Genomic DNA, 18,995 nt, shown 5'->3' with positions numbered 1-18,995 from the left:
CCATAGGATGACCAATTTACAAAGAACCTTTTATTCTCTAATTCTTCAGACAACCATCTATTTACTGGTTCATTAAAGAAATAGGGAGAAATGAAAATTCTGTCATAATTTACTCACCCTCATGTAGTTACAAACCTGTATGACTTTCTTATGCAAAACACAAAAGAAGATGTTTAATGAATACCATCGTTGTGAAAGATGTGTCACACGCCATTTATATGATATTTGTATGATTTGGTAGAGTTGATATACCTGTATATATTTATGTGCAACATTTTATGTTTTTATTGATGGTATATTTGTACAGCACATTTTATATTGGTGTAGTTTGATCATGTGATCTATACTATTTAAGATACTATTTAATAAGTCTGAGGAAGAGAGGTATGCTCGAAACATCACTACTTATACTGAAATACTGTTCATGGGAGGTATGCAGGTGTGTGTTTCCTTTAATCTATTTTGGATTGTTGTTTTTTGGATTCTGCATCCTTTTAGTTTTGGACATGGATGTGTGTGAATTTTCTGTACTTTTTGAATTTAATATCTTGGGCCATCTTCTTAATACATTGGCAGTGGATAGTGCCTCACTTTAAAGATTAACAAAGGATTCAAAATTATTATAAAAGAAGTTCATGTGATTTGTGCATCATATTCTAAGTCTTTTTTAAGGTTTTGTTGCGAAACAACCTGTAATATTAGACATTTTTAAGAGAAAATGTAGTTCTGACCAAAACCTATTGTTATTGCATTATAGAGAAATTAATTTTAAACAATATGAGGGTGACAGCTTTTTCATTTTTGGGTGAACTATTCATTTTATCAAGACATTTTTAATCTTAAAAGAACCAAATTGCTAACTCAACTATATATACACATATATATATAATAATACAGTATATTGATACGAAAAGGCTTCTTTGCTGAACCTAATGTGCTGCCTAAAGGATGATTGAAGAACCTTTTTTTTAAAAAGGGGATCAGTACAATGAGACACTGTTGGAGACCAAAGAATATATGCAAATAATTTATTCATAGTCATATTTGAGTTGCTCTATTAAGAAATAAAAGTAGCAGCATACAAACTTTAATTTAATCCAAAATTTAATCCACAGGCAACAAGGAAATTCATTTTATTCCTGACAGGGAGTTGTTAGTGTAGATGTGTCTTTCTACTGACAAAAGAAAAGAAAAATGAAAGGGGGAAAAAAATGCCTCCCTATATTAGGTGATTTAGACACAGTGAATATGTGTGTATGTGTGTGTGTGTGTGACTGGGGGGTGGTTAGAAGGACATAGTCAAGGGCATGTCTATCTGTGGTCCAAGATCATTGAAGGAGAATGGTGAGGAGGAGGATAGTGGCAAGTCCCTGCCCCAACCCCCAACTCCAGGACTGGTTTGAATAGATGTCTACTTCTCCATTACAAAGCTAAAGTTTTTAAAGATGTCCTCCTGGATATAAAGCAAAATCATCTTGTGATTGGCATCTTGTGAACCTTTAAGCAAACCCCTGGGCCCTTATCAGCTCTTGCAAACTTAAATATTGTATGTCATGTTCTCTCCATCTGGAATTGGAGGACTAGATTTTGGTACTGGAACTGTGAAACTATGCAGTTGTTATAAAATACTAATTATAAAATGAATAGTGCCAACTCTAAATTTTGATTGGTTGAGTGATTCTAAAATACTGATAAGCACACATCTGTGACTGCACATATTTCATTTTAAAGTACCAAGTTGCTTCATTGCTTGGCAACTGTAAAAAATAAATAAATAAATAAATAAATAAATTACCTGCAGGCTAATGAATGGTGCATTCACAAGCTTTTGTATTTACTGTAAATATGAGATGACAACTGAAGAGTTGTTCGTGTCTTCGGATTTAGGATGTTTATGGCAAAAAAATAAAATAAAAAGTGTTCTATGGCAACTATAGAACTGGCTATAATGAAATGGCTTATCAATCAGAAATATGTGTAACAAACAAAGCTTAACTTCTCAGACCACCATCATGGTTCCTTGTACATGAAGGCACAAGTATGAGCTTTCATAAAATTATGCATTTCAAAGACAATAGTGATGTGCCCGAAGCCAAATACCTTATTCGGAAAGGCACAAATAGTGACTTCAAAACAAACAGCGAATTCATCCGAATAATGGAAGAAAAAAAAAATATTCGTTAGACTGGTTATCCAAGAAGCAAAATTTTCAACGATATTCTGAACTTATGAATTTATGTCTGTGAACTGAAGCCAGTATCACTAAAGTGTTAACCTTATGAATGAAAATGTGCACGTGATTTCAAATCGGATGGCCGCGGACTCGACTCCATTTGCAGTCTCAGTTTTATGTACGTGTCTCAGAAATATGGGCTTGTCAAGAGTAACATTAACTCAGATACTATATCATATAAATTTTTTTTACTTTTTGAAATGTCTATGTTAATGTTTCACATGATTCACAAGTAAGGATTCCCATGTATTCATAAACCAACCTGAGTGCAATATTGAATTCCTGACCTGAAGTGATGATTTCATAGTGGAGCTCATCTGTCCATGTCTTAAAGTTGACCATATTTTCATTCACATCACCGATTAAGGTAAGTATCCGGTTAATCTTTTATTCCCAAAAAAGTGTAAATTATCCATAGAGTGATCCAAAGAGTGCACACCTACACCTAATTAAAACATGCTCATGTAACGCATAGCCTCTCATGGCTTATTTATTTCTGATTGCTTCTACCTTGTGGTGAATGCCTGTGAAGATTGATTTTATACTGAATTGATGACTAGGTCGCAAACTTGCCTGTCAAACAAAATGTTTTTAGAATTGTTTTTATTTATTTTTTACATATTAATTGTCCATCCAGAGCTAGACATATCATTAGTCTGAAGTATTAATCTCTATTCTTGTTGCATTGCACGTAGCCCCAGAATGTACTGTATAATGCATCAACAATAGCATTACAAGGCTATAGGGTATACATTTAGAAGAAATCACCCCACTTCTCCTGATATTGACAAATAAGAGTTACTGCAAAGTTCCAGAAAGACTGTGTAAACCTCTCCATGATAAGACAGATAAATACCCGAGATAGTCTCATTTAATAGATTAATGTTTTGTCTCAATTTCAACACTAGCCATCATCACAGATCGCCTTCAGGGGACAATAAGTACAATTTGAGGCACATCCCCTGTGCACCTGTGATTAAAGCTATTTAATGTGAGTGTTTTTCTCAAGGACGACAAGAGAAGCGTCAGTATCCTTGTCCATCTTCCTGTCTCAGAGACAGAACTGATCTCATGTGAGATCTGAGTGCTGCACAAAATCAGCTACAGTATAATATATGAGCCATTTACGATAAAAACCTGATTCTGTACGTTTACTCCAGTAATTTTATTCTGAATATCCAGTAACAGAAGGAACAGTTAGGGTGTTAGAGTCCTTGGTTGTTTATGAGGAAGGTTTTAGAAGGAGAAAATGTCCCTAAAGGCTCATAGCTTTTAACAAGCAACTTGAGAAGGACTTTTTTGTGCTCCTTATGTGTGTGTTTGTGAATAGGGGAAGTAAATAGGCTTGAAACCCCACAGTCTGCACCTGCCTCACAGTCTGTCCTTCCTCACACTATGACATCAAAGCACAGTCACCTTTATGCTCAATAGCCACATTGCTTTCTAACTTTTTCCTGATAGATCGTACTTCTTGGCACACAACCAATGATCTAATAAAGCACTACATTTGTTACGGATGAGAGAGCATCTCACCATGGATCATTCACAATGTTGTAGAGAGTTGCACACCTACATGTTATGTTTATGTATTCGGTGTGGGTACTGACAGTTTTTAAAGATATTCTAGAGGGAATTCAATAAGTTTGTTAGCATTCCCAAACTAAGACTCTCAAGGTTACCAATTTAAGTTATGCATGTTTTTAGAAAGGTACACTCACAATGTACAGTGCATCCGGAAAGTATTCACAGCGCTTCACTTTATCCACATTTTGTTATGTTACAGCAAAATGGATTAAATTCATTATTTTCCTCAAAATTCTACAAACAATACCCCATAATGACAATGTGAAAGAAGTTTGTTTCTTTTCAAGAATTTATTATTCTTGAAAAGGTGAAACTGCTGTTTAATTGCCTAAGCCAAAATGTAATTTTTCTTTCAATAAAGTTTTATCTTTTGATTTCGCCAAGTAAAGTAGCGATGAAGGGAGAGAGCACAGTCTTTGCTCAAGTATTTAGACATGTCAGTTACCTGTACACGAGTTATAGCATCATTGATTCGGATACAGTTAATCTGGAAATGCACATAGGACGATGCTATTCATAAAACCCAGACTGCATCAAGGTTTTTGATAATTGTAATATGTTGTAATGAATAAAAAAATGCAATAATGTGAATATATAGTATACAGTTGTGCTCAAAAGTTTGCATACCCTTGGAGAATTGGAAATATATGTACCATTTTTAAAGAAAACACGAGTGAGCAGACAAATCACATTTCGTTTATTTCTTATGGGATTCATATTCGACTGTAGGTTATAACAGAATGGCACAATCATAAAACAAATCATGGCAACAAAGAAAAATGAAATGACCCCTGTTCAAAAGTCTGCATACCCTTAGTTCTTAATACTGTGTATTGCCCCCTTTAGCATCAATGACAGCGTGCAGTCTTTTGTAATAGTTGTCTATGAGGCCCCAAATTCTTGCAGGTGGTATAGCTGCCCATTCGTCTTGGCAAAATGCCTCCAGGTCATACAAAGTCTTTGGTCGTCTTGCATGAACCGCACGTTTGAGATATCCCCAGAGTGGCTCGATGATATTAAGGTCAGGAGACTGTGATGGCCACTCCAGAACCTTCACCTTTTCTGCTGTAACCACTGGAGGGTCAACTTGGCCTTGTGCTTAGGGTCATTGTCGTGCTGGAAAGTCTAAGAGCGTCCCATGCACAGCTTTCGTGCAGAAGAACGCAAATTGTCTGCCAGTATTTTCTGATAACATGCTGCATTCATCTTGCCATGAATTTTCACAAGATTACCCATGCCTTTAGAGCTCACACACCCCAAAAACATCAGTGAGCCACCACCATGCTTCACAGTGGGGATGGTATTCTTTTCACTATAGGCCTTGTTGACCCCTCTCCAAACATAGCGCTTATGGTTGTGACCATAAAACTCTATTTTGGTCTCGTCACTCCAGATGACAGTGTACCAGAAGCTGTGAGGCGTGTCAAGGTGTTGTCGGGCATATTGTAACTGGGCTTTTTTGTGGCATTGGCTTCTTTCTGGCAACTCAACCATGCAGCTAATTTTTGTTCAAGTATCGTCGTATTGTGCTCCTTGATACAACCACACTGTCTTTTTCCAGAGCAGCCTGTATTTCTCCTGAGGTTACCTGTGGGTTATTATTTGTATCCCGAACAATTCTTCTGGCAGTTGTGGCTGAAATCTTTCTTGGTCTACCTGACCTTGCTTGGTATCAAGAGATCCCTGAATTTTTCACTTCTTAATAAGTGATTGAACAGTACTGACTGGCTTTGGATTTTTTCAAGGCTTTAGATATCTTTTTATATCCTTTTCCACCTTTATAAAGTTCCATTACCTTGTTACGCAGGTCTTTTGACAGTTCTTTTCTGCTCCCCATGGCTCAGTATCTAGCCTGCTCAGTGCATCCATGTGAGAGCTAACAAACTCATTGACTATTTATACACAGACACTAATTGCAATTTAAAAAGCCACAAGTGTGGGAAATTAACCTTTAATTGCCATTTAAACCTGTGTGTGTCACCTTGTGTGTCTGTAACAAGGCCAAACATTCAAGGGTATGTAAACTTTTGATCAGGGCCATTTGGGTGATTTCTGTTATCATTATGATTTAAAAAGGAGCCAAACAACTATGTGATAATAAATGGCTTCATATGATCACTATCCTTAAATAAAAGACAGTTTTTTTGCATGATCAGTCATATTTTCAAAATCAGTGCCAAATTTTCACAATTTCTGCCAAGGTATGCAAACTTTTGAGCACAACTGAAGTCAGTAAACAACACATCATAAGATCATAAAGTTACCAGACTACAATGTAAAATTATTATTCTAATACAATAATATGCCTTGGTTGCTGTGTATTTTTCATGAGTTAAAAGCAGCTCTTACATTCATACAGAAGGGATCATCTCATACGTTTTGTAATATTTAGACCAAATCAGAGCAGAAAACAACACAAAGACATGTGTAACTTCTGAATGAGAGATGTTCATGGTGATGTTACGGTAGGCATGCAATCGACGGTCACACATCAGACTCGCCGCCGTACGGAGATGAGTTGTGAATAAAATATATTTCAATGTCTGCGAAAGTCAAATTTAGCGATATTTGTGCAGACCTCAGACCTGAATACACCTTTCCTGGGACTTGGCATGGATCAAAAGCATTTTTTGAGGTTTTTCTTGATATCGTTTTTCCATTCACCGCCATTGTTTTCTCCTGCAGATCGTCACGAATAAAGCGGCTGTGGGTAAAAGTGATGTCACTGAAGCAGGTCAATTCAAGTTCTTCCACATTTAACTATGCCATAATTTTCCTGTCAGACTGTGACATCTGAATTATGTTTTAGGTGGTAGGCTTTGAAACTTCACACTCGGAGCAACATCTCAGAGCAATTGCTATGGCCTTTTACAAACTCTCATATAGTCAAAATACCCCAATTTGATTGCATGCCAAGGAGTAGAGAAGGTCTCATAAATAAAAAATGAAATAAAATTTTTGAGCCTGACCTAGGAAAGCTGAAATGGTATCTATATTTGTCTTTGTGTAAGAGCATGGTTCTTATCCTACTGCTGTCAACACATTCACAGATCCTCAAGAGAAACAATCTTTTACCTTAGAGTTCATCCTGTTTACTCCACTGCATTAAAGAGAAGCAAAAATAAATCAAATGCCATGCACTCCTAAATCTGTGACAGAGCATACCTTAAGGAGCACAACCTCCATTTTTTCAGCTCTTGGGAATTCTCAGGAAAATGTATATTCCACGGACCTGATTTACAGGAGACATTAGAATATTTGAAATCTCTTAGCATAGGGCAGGGGCAATAAAATCATGAAATAAATGATCTTATCACAACTGTCTAGGGCAGGGAAAACCAGGAAATATCAGAAATTTTTAGAATTGTGATTTCCAGCCCTGAAAAAGACATGGAAATTAATATAATCTTAAAAGGCCGTGGAAAACCCATTGAAAATTTCTATAGTGAATATTTTTTCTAGTTATGCATATGTTCTACATGTTATCAGATAGCTGTGTTTTTTTTTTTTGTTTTTTTTTTGTCAATTACAAAATGATTTTCAATAATCGTTATCGTGTACTTACAAACGACTAGAAAAGTCATGAAAAAGTAATGGGAATTAACTGGTCAAATAGACTGGGCTATACCCTGTACATCAACTATGTCTAAATACTCTGTAAATCAGGCCCTGGAATTGCAGTGTTAGTGTAACTGCTGGTTTACATCCAGGGGCGGGTTTACGATTTCTGAGGCCCCAAGCATCCGACCAATCTCGAAAATGTTTGCTTAATAAATTAAATAGAATTTATTTTAAATCATAATTTTAAATTCATCCTATCAACCATTGTAGCCAAGTACATTCAAAATGTTTAATGAAATAAAAATCTTTTAATTAATGCATGTTTTCCAGTTTTTCCACAATACAGTTGTTGGGTCTCATGTATTCAGATAGAAGACAAAGGCAGGCCTAACACAGTCGTAAAACCTAACTCAGGCCCCCACATACCAGGTCATAAATTATACTGATAGAAATTGCAACAAAATCAAACAAAGGGAGTCCAAAACAGACTACAAATCCCTGAAATGCTTCTGGGATTTGCTTCCAGCAACTTTGCTCGCCGTGTGGCCATACGCTGGACGAGTTGAGATTACTCTGTGTTCCACCGAAGGAGACCGCCGAGCAATCCGCATTTTCATCCGTTTGCCTGCAGAAGTGAAGAGAAAAGAGTTCTCTTCCCTCTTCAATCAAGTCAACGTTGCTGTTTTCTCCGCCAGCCCGCCGAGAATCAGCAGCCGTACCGCCCGCCGACAGAATGAGGAAATGGCCTCCCGTCATCACCCAAGCCTCGAGGAACCGAGTCTGAGTTAAAGGACGGATGAACACACATTCTGCATCCTCATGCGATTCAAGTAAGAGGTTTACGTCTGGGCAGAGATAGAATATTATAGTGTGTTATTCTTGTGTACCAAGGTTATTGCTTGTACAGTTTACGGACCGCCATGTCCGCTCATTATTAATACTCAGGGTATTAATTATCACAAATTTTATTTGCTGTATTGTGGTCCAACCACATTGGACTGTTGTGCATTTCCGCCATCAATCGGTGAGACCGGCAAACTGAATTTATCCATTAAAGAATCAAAGACTGGGACGGTTTACAGTCCACCACGTCTCTGAGTGATAAACTAACAGCTGCTTCCTCTCCCATGATTGCGAATCTGGCTTTGGGGCCATCACTTTATTCTCTCTCTCTCTCGTACTAACCACACACATGCGCACGCGATCCCTCACAAACATTCTCGGACACATTTTTGGCTAGTAGATAGCTTCGTGATAAAGCTCAGCTTTGTCCCTAAGCTATCGTACAAGCGGATACACGCGGTAACTGGTAGACGCCATTGACTGGTTTCTCTCCGCCCACATTCGTGGCCATATTCTCTGGCCGGAAGTTTCACGTGACATACTCTCCACGAGAATCACGTCCGCCATTTTGTGCGTGTCCCTCCTTACACACACACACACACACACACACTTGCTCTCTCTCTCACACACACACACACACACACACACCCTCATGTGTTATAGGATTATTTTGAATTCCATATCTAATCATAGTTTATTGACTGCATTGTATTAATTATTAATTGATATTACTGCATAAATAAACTTTGTTATATTACAAAGAGAAGTGTTTTGGTTTGTTTTGCATACACCTGTGTAATGCTGAAGGGATGTCAGTGCTCGGATTCAAATCTTCATTCATTGTTTTTTTCCCCGAAAATCGATATTCTTCGGATGTCGATTTTCCTAAGAAAACAATCTAATATTGAGACTGTTATACTATCTGGATATTAGTCCCTGGTTCCAGGGTGGTGCCCCGTCAATGTTAATTCTTATTAATATTCTATTGATTTTTATTATTATCTATTGATAATTATCTTTGATTGTTGAATTTGAATGATCAATAAGCTAGTGTTAATTTTAATTAATGTTTCATCGATGTTAACAATTAACGATTATCTTTGATAATTGTCGATTTAAAGGATTAGGAAAAGCTAACATTGATTCTCATCAATGTTCTATTGATTTTAATAATTAATAATTGTCTTTGATAATTATTAATTATTGCTAATAACCAAACCCGCTCCTAAACGTAGCGCACTACATTTACTGGAGCCCCATATTAGGTTTTAATGAGTTAGATTCAATTAATTAATTTAAATATTAATTAATAACTAAAGAAATAATTATTAATTATTTCTGATAGTAACACTGATCTAAACAACCAGTAAAGCCCTACACATTGATAAAAAAAAATAATAATAATATTTACCTACATATATTTTTACAAAATATTTATTTTAATTTTTAATTTTTATGTGTGTGTGTGTGTGCAAAACCTACTACACCCAGTAACATATTGGAATTCAGTTGTTATTTATTAATATTATAACCCAACAATTATTTATTGTTGTCCAGATTGTCATTATAATATGATACAGTATTATTATTACTTTGAGGATTTGTTGTATACAGTAGTAATATATTCCTGTCTCATTTACTTTACTTTCACCTGGAGTTTATATTCTGATGCTGAGGCTGTATTTTATGTAAGCATCGTAGGCAACGTTCGTATTGTAACAATAAACATACAAGGCACGGCAGCCCCTCAGCACACTAGAGCAGAAGGGAAAAAACATTGCCGTTTATCAAGTGCTGAAACTTTGCTTGTTGCAAAGAATATCTGGAATAATGTTAAACATTGTAACAGTCCCCTCTTTGCAACCTGAACTTGTTTGGAACATTAAATCTTTGTGACACCTGCGCTAAAAAAACAAACAAAAAAAAAACAATCTAGACACAGTGCAACGAATGAAACAGAACGCAGGTGTCTCAGCATGCATTTTTGAAACCTGAAGCTCATATTAACTTGACACAGTGCCTAAAAATGTGCCAGTCCTCCGTGAGACACTGAAGAAATAGCGAGACGCGGTGCAGCATGTATGGACGTTCATCCAGCGTGTTTACACAGGAAAGCAATGGAAAAACAGAGCAGACGCAGGCAAAAACACGTTCGGTGTGAATGGCCCCTAACTCACCCGTTCGCGCATATCTGTGAGTGAGAGCACGTGCGCGAAACAAGTTTGGATGGCCTATATATATATATATATTTATTTATTATTTTATTTTGTTTTTCATAAATTACAAACCTGAACCCTACTTAAAAATCTCACCTGTCCCGACCCCGGTGGCTTCTAACGTGAACCACTCTAAGAGCGCTAACAACAGCGTATTTGCGCATGTACTCAGAATATCATGTCACCCCTCAAGCATTTTTTTGCGGAGCTTTCCTACCGGGGCGGGGGTTTGCGTGGTGGTTAAAACCGCTAATGTCTACATCCTGATGTGTAACAAAGGTTTGCTTCATGCATGTCATGAATTTGCGAATGCAGACCTGTGACATCTCTCTATCCGCAATCTGTAGTAGCTGTATGAAAAGGAAAGACTCACTCTACATTTCAACTATTTTGTTTCTCCTATTCAAAATTAACATGTTAACGCATGCGATTAATTGAAAATGTTTAACACATTAATTTTTCTTTAACACGATTAATGCATTGGCCAATTTAACATTAGATTTTGACATTTTATTCAGTTCCGTGTTGTCACATCATTCTTATGTTTTCCCCAAAGGACTTTTATTTTGAGGTTTTGAAGAGACTCTTAGTGTGAAGTTTTGTACCTTCCTTTGTTATGTCTATCTTCCTGTCCATTGCTCTAATTGTATCCCAGGTGTTCCTTGTCTTTTTACACTCTTGTCTCTTCCCTTCACAAAACCCTGACAGAAGAACCGACCTACATTATGGATCTGTACTGCTCCATTTTTTAGAAACTGGCCGTTCAACTGCACTGGCATGAGAGATCCCTCGGGACCATGTTTTGGATGGGACTTAATGGCCCTGTGAGGAAGCTGTTTCCTTTGGACTGTAATCGTCAGTCTCTTCAGGATTTTATCACTGAAATCATAAGGGCTGACCTTCTGCTCTCAGCTTCGGTGGTCCCGGAGTCCCCCTCAACGGAGGCCCCTCTGCTCTCTACTCTGGTGATCCCAGAGACCCCCTTGATGGAGGCCCCTCTGCTCTCTACTCCAGTAGTTCCGGAGACCCCTTGACGAGGCCCCTCTGTTCCTAGCTCCGGTGTTTCCCTCCACGTAGGCCCTTCTGCTTCCTGCTCCTCCTCCAGAGTTTCCTGCAGCTCCACCCGCACCTCCCCCTGCGGCTCAGCACACTCCTCCTCCTGCAGCTCTGCCCGCTCCTCCTTCTGTGGCTCTGCGCACTCCTCCTCTTGCAGCTCTGCCTGCTCCTGCCCGCTCCTCCACCTGCGGCTCCACACGCTTCTCTTCCTGACAACAATGCGGCTCTGCCCCCTGTGACTCCATTCCCTGAGCCTCTGTCTCCTGAGCCTCCTGAGCCTTCGCCTCCTGTGGCTCCACCCACTGAGCCATTTCCTTTACTTCTGAGCCCTGAACGATTGTCATTTTTCTTTTTTGGGGGGCTTCAGGAGTTGGCCTTTTGGGGGGGGGGGGGTCTCTGTCTCATTTCGGTTCGTTTTCCCCAAGGACTCTTGTTTTGAAGAGACTCTTAGTTTGAAGTTTTGTATCTTCCTCTGTTATATCTGTCTTCCTGTCCTTTGCCCTAATTGTATCCCAGGTGTTCTTTGTTGTCTTGTTAGCCCATGTGTATATGTACCCTGTTGTTCTTTGTTCCTGTGTCGGTTCTTGTATATATGTAGTGCATTATTTGACAGCATACCACTGTAGAGTTTTGTTACCTTCTTTGTATTATTCCTTCATCGTTGTATCCCCTTCTTTTGTTTATAATTAAAGTTCTGCATTTGGATCCTTACTCTCTCATCTCTTCCATTCACAGAACCCTGACACGTGTGAGTTCTAAACACTGGTTGGAGTAGGGCGGAATCTTTGTGGTGTGTCCGGGGACATTATTACACTGACACACACGCCACAAACACACACTGTAATTCCATATAAATACTTGAGGAATGGGGAAAGGACTTCTTAATGCTTTTTGTTGTACAAAACAAACCCAGATGGGACATAAATCAAGTACTTTGCAACCTCTGTAGGGTGCAATTTAATTACTACAGAAGCACTTCAAGTCTTAACTATCACTAAAAAGCCAATTCGTATGAAGTATCATTATGTGGGCAGTGCCCATGCTGAAAGCAGAACAAGACTTCTGCAGCGCTTTTCATGTGGAGTTTAAAGCTGTGCTAGACAATGGCGTTGATGCCTGTTGCAAATCATGAAGGCGGCTTCATGATTAGCAAAGTACTGTAGCAAAGTGGATAGCCACAGTCTGCCAGCTGATAAATATTGTGGAGGATGACAGTTTAAGAGATTTAATCGACTGACAGCACTAGCTGCTTCACATAATGAAGCCAAGCATGGGTTTTCTAACCACACATTAGACCTAGTGCAGGGCTCCTATGTAAATGGTAACTATAAATGTATTTGCTTTGAGAAAAGAATGCAAACCATGAGTGTTTATTACACTCTCTCTCTCTCTCTCTCTCTCTCTCTCTCTCTCTCCATTTCCTTCCCTCCACTCCTCCTTCAATGCTGCCCTCGCCTATCTTCACTGGAGCAGTGGATCACTTGGGCATTGAGTTCATGGGTAAGAAAAAGAAAGATTTTTCTTATTGGCAAAGTGATGAATCATGCTTATAGAGTGAATGTGAGCCGAGTCGGCTGTGTATCTGCTTTGTGCAGCCATGCCTCTTGTTTGATTGTATGTGTTTAAAAGTGAACATTCTGTAATCTCTTTTGACTGTGCATTGTATGTGGGCTAAAATGCTGTTTTCTCTTCTTGACTTCTTACAACAAATAGCTTCCATGTATAAACCCCAGAGTCTTGAATGAGCTCATATTTGTATAGATTTAATATTCGAGTGATAAAGCTGCTTCATTCAGATTAGACTGAAGTAGAATCCATATGAACAAGTAATGCTACATTTACCAGAGTTTAACAGCATAGACAGGAGTTCACTTACATCTGGCAATGCATGTGCTGCAGGGCAGGGTCAGAAATGAAGGGTTTATGGTAAGAATGCCACCAAAAGTGACTAAAATGCTTCAGGTATTTAAAATGTGGGGACAAAGAAATGCCCTTGTAGTGCATTCCCCAGTTCTTTTTATATTTGTTATCTAACTTTTGATATAGTTCACAGTATTATAGTCTAGGCTTATCTAGTTATGGGTTTATACCCCATAGTGACCTTTTAAATTAATTGATTTAGTTGAAGTATTTGACTTGAATGGATGACATGCTGTGTGTTACATGATAGAAAAAATAGTAAACATTACCCCTGAAAATCAGTTGCCCACCTATTATATTGTCCATTAATAAAAATATTAATTTCTGACATTGCTGCAGGGTCATTAAAGAAAATTATTTTGATGTGAATTATCAAATAACCAGCATGTGCACCCTGTACACAGTGTGTGGTCAGTGTTATTAATGGAGAGCAAATCTTAATTGTAAAGCTGAGGTGTCAGCACAGTGCCTCCTACTGCTTTTCCTTTAATCTCAAACTACTCTTCCCTCTCCTCCAATAACTTTACTGCATTGCACTGCAGAATCCTTATGCTGTTTGGTCTCCTTAGAAACGGCAATGGAATGTTGAGAGGACATTGGCAGGAGACAGTGAGGGTGAATTCATATTGCTGGCACAGTTTAGAGATAACCATCTCAGTGTCTCTGCAAATAACACATATGTGTCTAATAAACTGTGCGTTTGATCAGAAATATGTAAGCTAGAAGTTCTCTAGATTAATTATGAGATCATGCATGTATACATATTTTAGTGTTTAAAAAAAAATACAGAAATAGCAGATGTACATCTAAACAAAGATGTACACACAATCTAAATAAATTGTTTCAGATTCTTTATTACACCATATCCCAACCAGGCACGATGCAACAAGTTTCCTGTGACAAGCAGTCTGTCTGCTCACACTTAATATGAAACTGCTGCATGATGTGACACAATCACAGCTTATCAGATGGTATTTGATGTTTAGTGTACACTTATGTGGTGTGATTTTGAATCAATGAGATTTTTCAATGGGCAGGGCTACACAGCACTCCATGAAATGCAGGGTTGAGGAGAAACAGAATACATGTAACGGGATTACGTATTTAAAATACAAAAGTATTTTACTTTTTTAAATTAGTAACTGTATTTCACTACAGTTACATTTTAAATAGTTGGTAATCAGAATACACTTACATTCAAAAAAGATTACTGAAGAGATTACTTTGCATTTTATTGTCATTTGTTCCATTTAATATTTAGTCTATTCAGCTGGAAAACATTAACCCATATATATGATGTGATCCAAAGAGCGTTTGAACAGCGGTTAAACACTTTTTTGACATGTATAATTATTTGTAAATTGCCATGTGAACGTTTAGCTTTATGCTAGGCTAAAATGCTATTTCTAGTTATTTTACATGCACCTGTTACCAGGCACGGTCATAATTTTTGTCAAGAAAATCCATTTTAGATCTTTTTTTCTCCTTCTCTCTCTCTATTAAAACCTTTGATATTAGGGCAAAAATCTTTTTCTTGATCAGAATTTTGTTTATTGTTTTTCTGTAAAAATATCTAAAGATCCTTAAAAAAAGATCAATTTGCTTTATCTTGTTTTAGAAGCAACACTGCATAAGATGTTTAGGATTTTTTCAGAGAATGTATTTTTAACATGTAAATTTGTCTTACTGTACTGGCAGAATTTTTAGTCAAAACAATGAAAAAATCTGCCAGTGAAGAAGTAATCCAAAATATTTAGATTATGTTACTGACCTTGCATAATCTAACCAAATGCATTACAAATTACATTTTACAGCATGTATTCTGTAATCTGTAGTGGAATACATTTTAAAAGTAACCCTTCCAACCCATGCAACATGATCACATGGAAAGTCGCCATGTTGCTTCTGAATGTTCCAGTACCCTGGCATCAGCCCCATCAGGCTGAGTTCCTGGCAAGCACCATCTCCCATCGGACATTTTTTAATCAGTTTAAATTTTTTTACCTTCTCCTGTGACGTGACTGGAAGCACTTGCATCAGCAGCGTGGGAGACCTGGGTTCATATCCCATGTTGAAACTTGGAAGTTTGCATAATGACTGATGACCGTGATTCAGAGGTTTCATTTTCCCTGTAATATATATATGTAAAAAAAAATTCTCCACTGACAGTTAGGTTTGGGGTTTGGGGGTAAAGTCAATAATATGCATTCCTCTTCACTGTATTTCATCCTTTACAGCTAAAAACAACTCGCTTTACAATATTTTTTTGCCGCACCTCTGTGGGCATTTCACCTTAACACTTCCCACTTCGGCCACTGGGGGCACTTCTCAAAATTTCGGTAACCACAGACCAAGTTTAGCTGAAGAAAAGTTAACCTACTGTTTCCGAATTCACAATAAGATCAATCTGCAAAATGTTCTGTCGATTTTACGGTCGCAGCAGGTTAGAACATAAACCCAAAAGTCTTGGGATAGTTCCCCTCAGAAAAATTTATATTTTTCCAAACCTGACTTTCACCTGACTTTCTTCTGTGGAATACAAAAAGAGATGTTAGGCACAATGTTAAGGACTGAGAGCCTCAGTCCCATTCACTTTGGAGAAAAAAAAAGCAGGGCATATTCCACTCTCTTCATGTGATCCATGGGATGTATAAAGTCATATGGGTTTGGAAAGATATGAGGGTGAGTAAATGACAACAGAATTTAAATTTTTAGTTTAGTCATAACTTGTTTAGTCATCCTTTATATGTTTGTGATTTTTTTTTTTTTTTGTTTGTTTTTTTTGTTAAGCACATCATCATGCAAAGAGCACCTCATTTGACTTTAATGTGACATCTTGTGCCTTGGAGAGACAAGCGTCTATCAGTATTTTGATTATAGAGCTTGGAAGATTCCTAGGGCTGTTGATCGATTGGCAAGTATGGTTAACAGCCAGATGGATTTTTTTTTTTTTCATGTTGATTTCCAATTTCCATTGTGGAGGCCTGCAGCACGCCTCTCCAGAAGGTTCCTGATTTTTCTCTTTGTCCAATCAAACTCTCCAAGATTGATACACTTACCTCCGTCAGCACTCTTGTAGACAAGTTGGTCTTAGTAACTGATTTAAGTTAATGACTGAACTGGTAAAAGCAGCAAAATCCACAAGAAGTTTCGCTGAGCTTAACAAGCTGGTTTAACACAAGGGGCTCTTTTTTCATACTTGTGTGAGGTGCACACGCTATGCGCTATGGCTGTGCTACATCTTATCCAGTTTTCATTAGAGTGCTAAATCTAAGTGCAACTGGGTTTTGGTGGCAGTGTTTGTTGTATATGTGGGCGTATGTACTCAAACAGTGGGTGTATTTGTAATAATATATGGCAGGTCCATGTAAATGAAGTGGCCAAAGTCTAAATTGCTATTTTTGTGATAAATAAGTAATTGTGCTTTAGACATCTAAGAACCACATCTACCCTCAGTGCAAAGTCTAAACTCAATCCTTGCATTTGCAATTTTGGGATTCCACCTGCAGGTGCTATTAAAGTGCATGTCTCTGGAATAACAGTTGAAAAGTATGTCAATGACAATTATAGTTAATACTAGTCATGATGTTGTGTGTCAGTAGAGCCATATGATTAAATACACATACTAACAGAACCTACATCCAATTAATCCCAATGAGCACCATCTTTTCCAGGAGTAAAAAGAGCATGTCACATAGTTGTAAACCTAGATGTACAGTCTATCTGAAATTAACAGAGTTAATATGTTTCTGATTTCAGCGGTACAGCCAAAAGTTTTTTTCTTCATAGTCAAAGTAATATATGCCTATACTTTGTGTTTGATCGGTTGCTGTTGATAATTTATTGCATCTTTACTTTCTCCTTTCTTTAAGTTTGCTGAAATCAGCAGTTGCAGGGAGCTTTTAATCTTCATTTTAAACTAATCTTATATAAGTAATCTTTTTATTTCAATCTGAATCCTCCTGTTACCAGTCATAAAAACTTTAAACTTTGCCACATTAAGTACAGTATTATCTTTACTAGTCAGTAGGTATCTGATCCTGGATCTTCTCAGTTGTTTAGGGCAACCAGCTGCAATAACATAAATCAATGCCTATGCATACATCCCATTTACACTCACTACCAGCGTCTTATGAATAGGCTGTCTTCATTTCGCCAACCCACTTAAGCCTAGACTTAACACATGCTTGCACAAAAATACCAAACCTCATTGGCCTTGCCCACTGACTTTGCACATAAGACATATTGCATAGCACTGTGCTTAAGACGTAACGGTCCTAAAATAGAGCCTAAGATCTTACTGTCTTATGGCCTGAACCCAGCACTTCAGGTATTATATCATTTAAATTCATGAAAAATGTAAACTTTCACTACTCAATTGTTACATTATATTAAATGTGTGTATCGTGATATATATTGTTATAGACCATTGTTTTTAAGAATATAGTGATATAATTTTTTTTTCTAATCCATGGTTAAAGACAATAGTAGAACTTGATAGCTTTTACATCAGAGATAGGAATCTGGCTGGTACATTTTGAGGGAGAAGTACTTTGAAAATAATAGGGGTTCTCTGGTTTGGCCCCCACCAAGGAAGAGTGATCTGGCTCCAGGGAGGAGGTTCAGTTACCTTGACCACAATCAGAGCTCTTTGAGAGGAGAAAATGATGGATAGAAGACCCCAGACCAGCTTTATATGGCCTATTTCTAACTATGGTCTCAAATCCATAGATTCATATAAATACATACTATATGGTTCAATGCCAGAAGAGAACCCAGTTTTTGTAAAAAAACATACATAAGATGCACATAATACTGGGTGAATTCCAGTCGAAAGTGATTATCGCTCATGGCTCATGGCTATTTACATTGTTTGAATCACCAATCCATACATATGCATTATTATAAACAACAGTCATGTCATTGACAAGGTAAAGACATGTGTTTTAAATGTTAAACTTATATTTAACTAATTAAATATTTTCAATATTTTTTTAAATAAATCTTTTAAATTTAAAATTTTTCCATGGACCCCCTAGCATATTTTCGTAGCCATCAGTGTGCATAAGCAGACAGGGATTACGTTTTTCTACCTGCCTTTAGAAAAAGAAGAATATTGTGAATGCTGAGACATGTTCAGAGCTTGTTTTATCTCACACAGCTGTGGGACTCAGCTTGAAAGCTTGTTTAAGCTTTCACTTTTGCATTTGTTTTGTATGCAATTGTTTTTATAGCTGCCATGTGCACACTCAAAGCTCAGAATAATACCTGTGAAGTAAGTGTCATTTCCTCTGAGCAGCAAAGGCAGATTGGACTACATCAATTAAAGAGGGTACAGATATTCCTGCAGGCCTTTGAAGACCACATACAGAGTGGGGATGTGAGGATGAGAGAAATAGGAGAAGAAACAAATGAAAGTATTCTTTTAAAATTTTGAAAAATTTAAATAAGGATAAGGTAATGATAAAAAATAAAAAAAAAACTAAATTATATTTCTAGTAGATATTTTACCTTTCTAAAGTAAAATGATTGCTAAAGTCAGAACTTATTAGTTCATGAATAACCACAATGTATAGCAGTGA

General features: G+C 37.4%; 1 protein-coding gene across 1 annotated transcript in view; it reads left to right on the top strand.

Annotated features, from left to right (window-relative positions):
* Positions 1-18,995, top strand: part of LOC127412351 (pro-neuregulin-3, membrane-bound isoform) — a 544,136-nt gene that overhangs the window by 485,806 nt on the left and 39,335 nt on the right. Inside the window, 1 exon segment of the mRNA XM_051648631.1 lies at positions 12,967-12,993. Within this exon segment, the coding sequence (XP_051504591.1) occupies positions 12,967-12,993 (27 nt within the window).

Source organism: Myxocyprinus asiaticus, chromosome 21, assembly GCF_019703515.2.
Source record: "Myxocyprinus asiaticus isolate MX2 ecotype Aquarium Trade chromosome 21, UBuf_Myxa_2, whole genome shotgun sequence".
Lineage (NCBI taxonomy): Eukaryota > Metazoa > Chordata > Actinopteri > Cypriniformes > Catostomidae > Myxocyprinus > Myxocyprinus asiaticus.
This window is presented reverse-complemented; position numbering and strand designations above follow the sequence as displayed.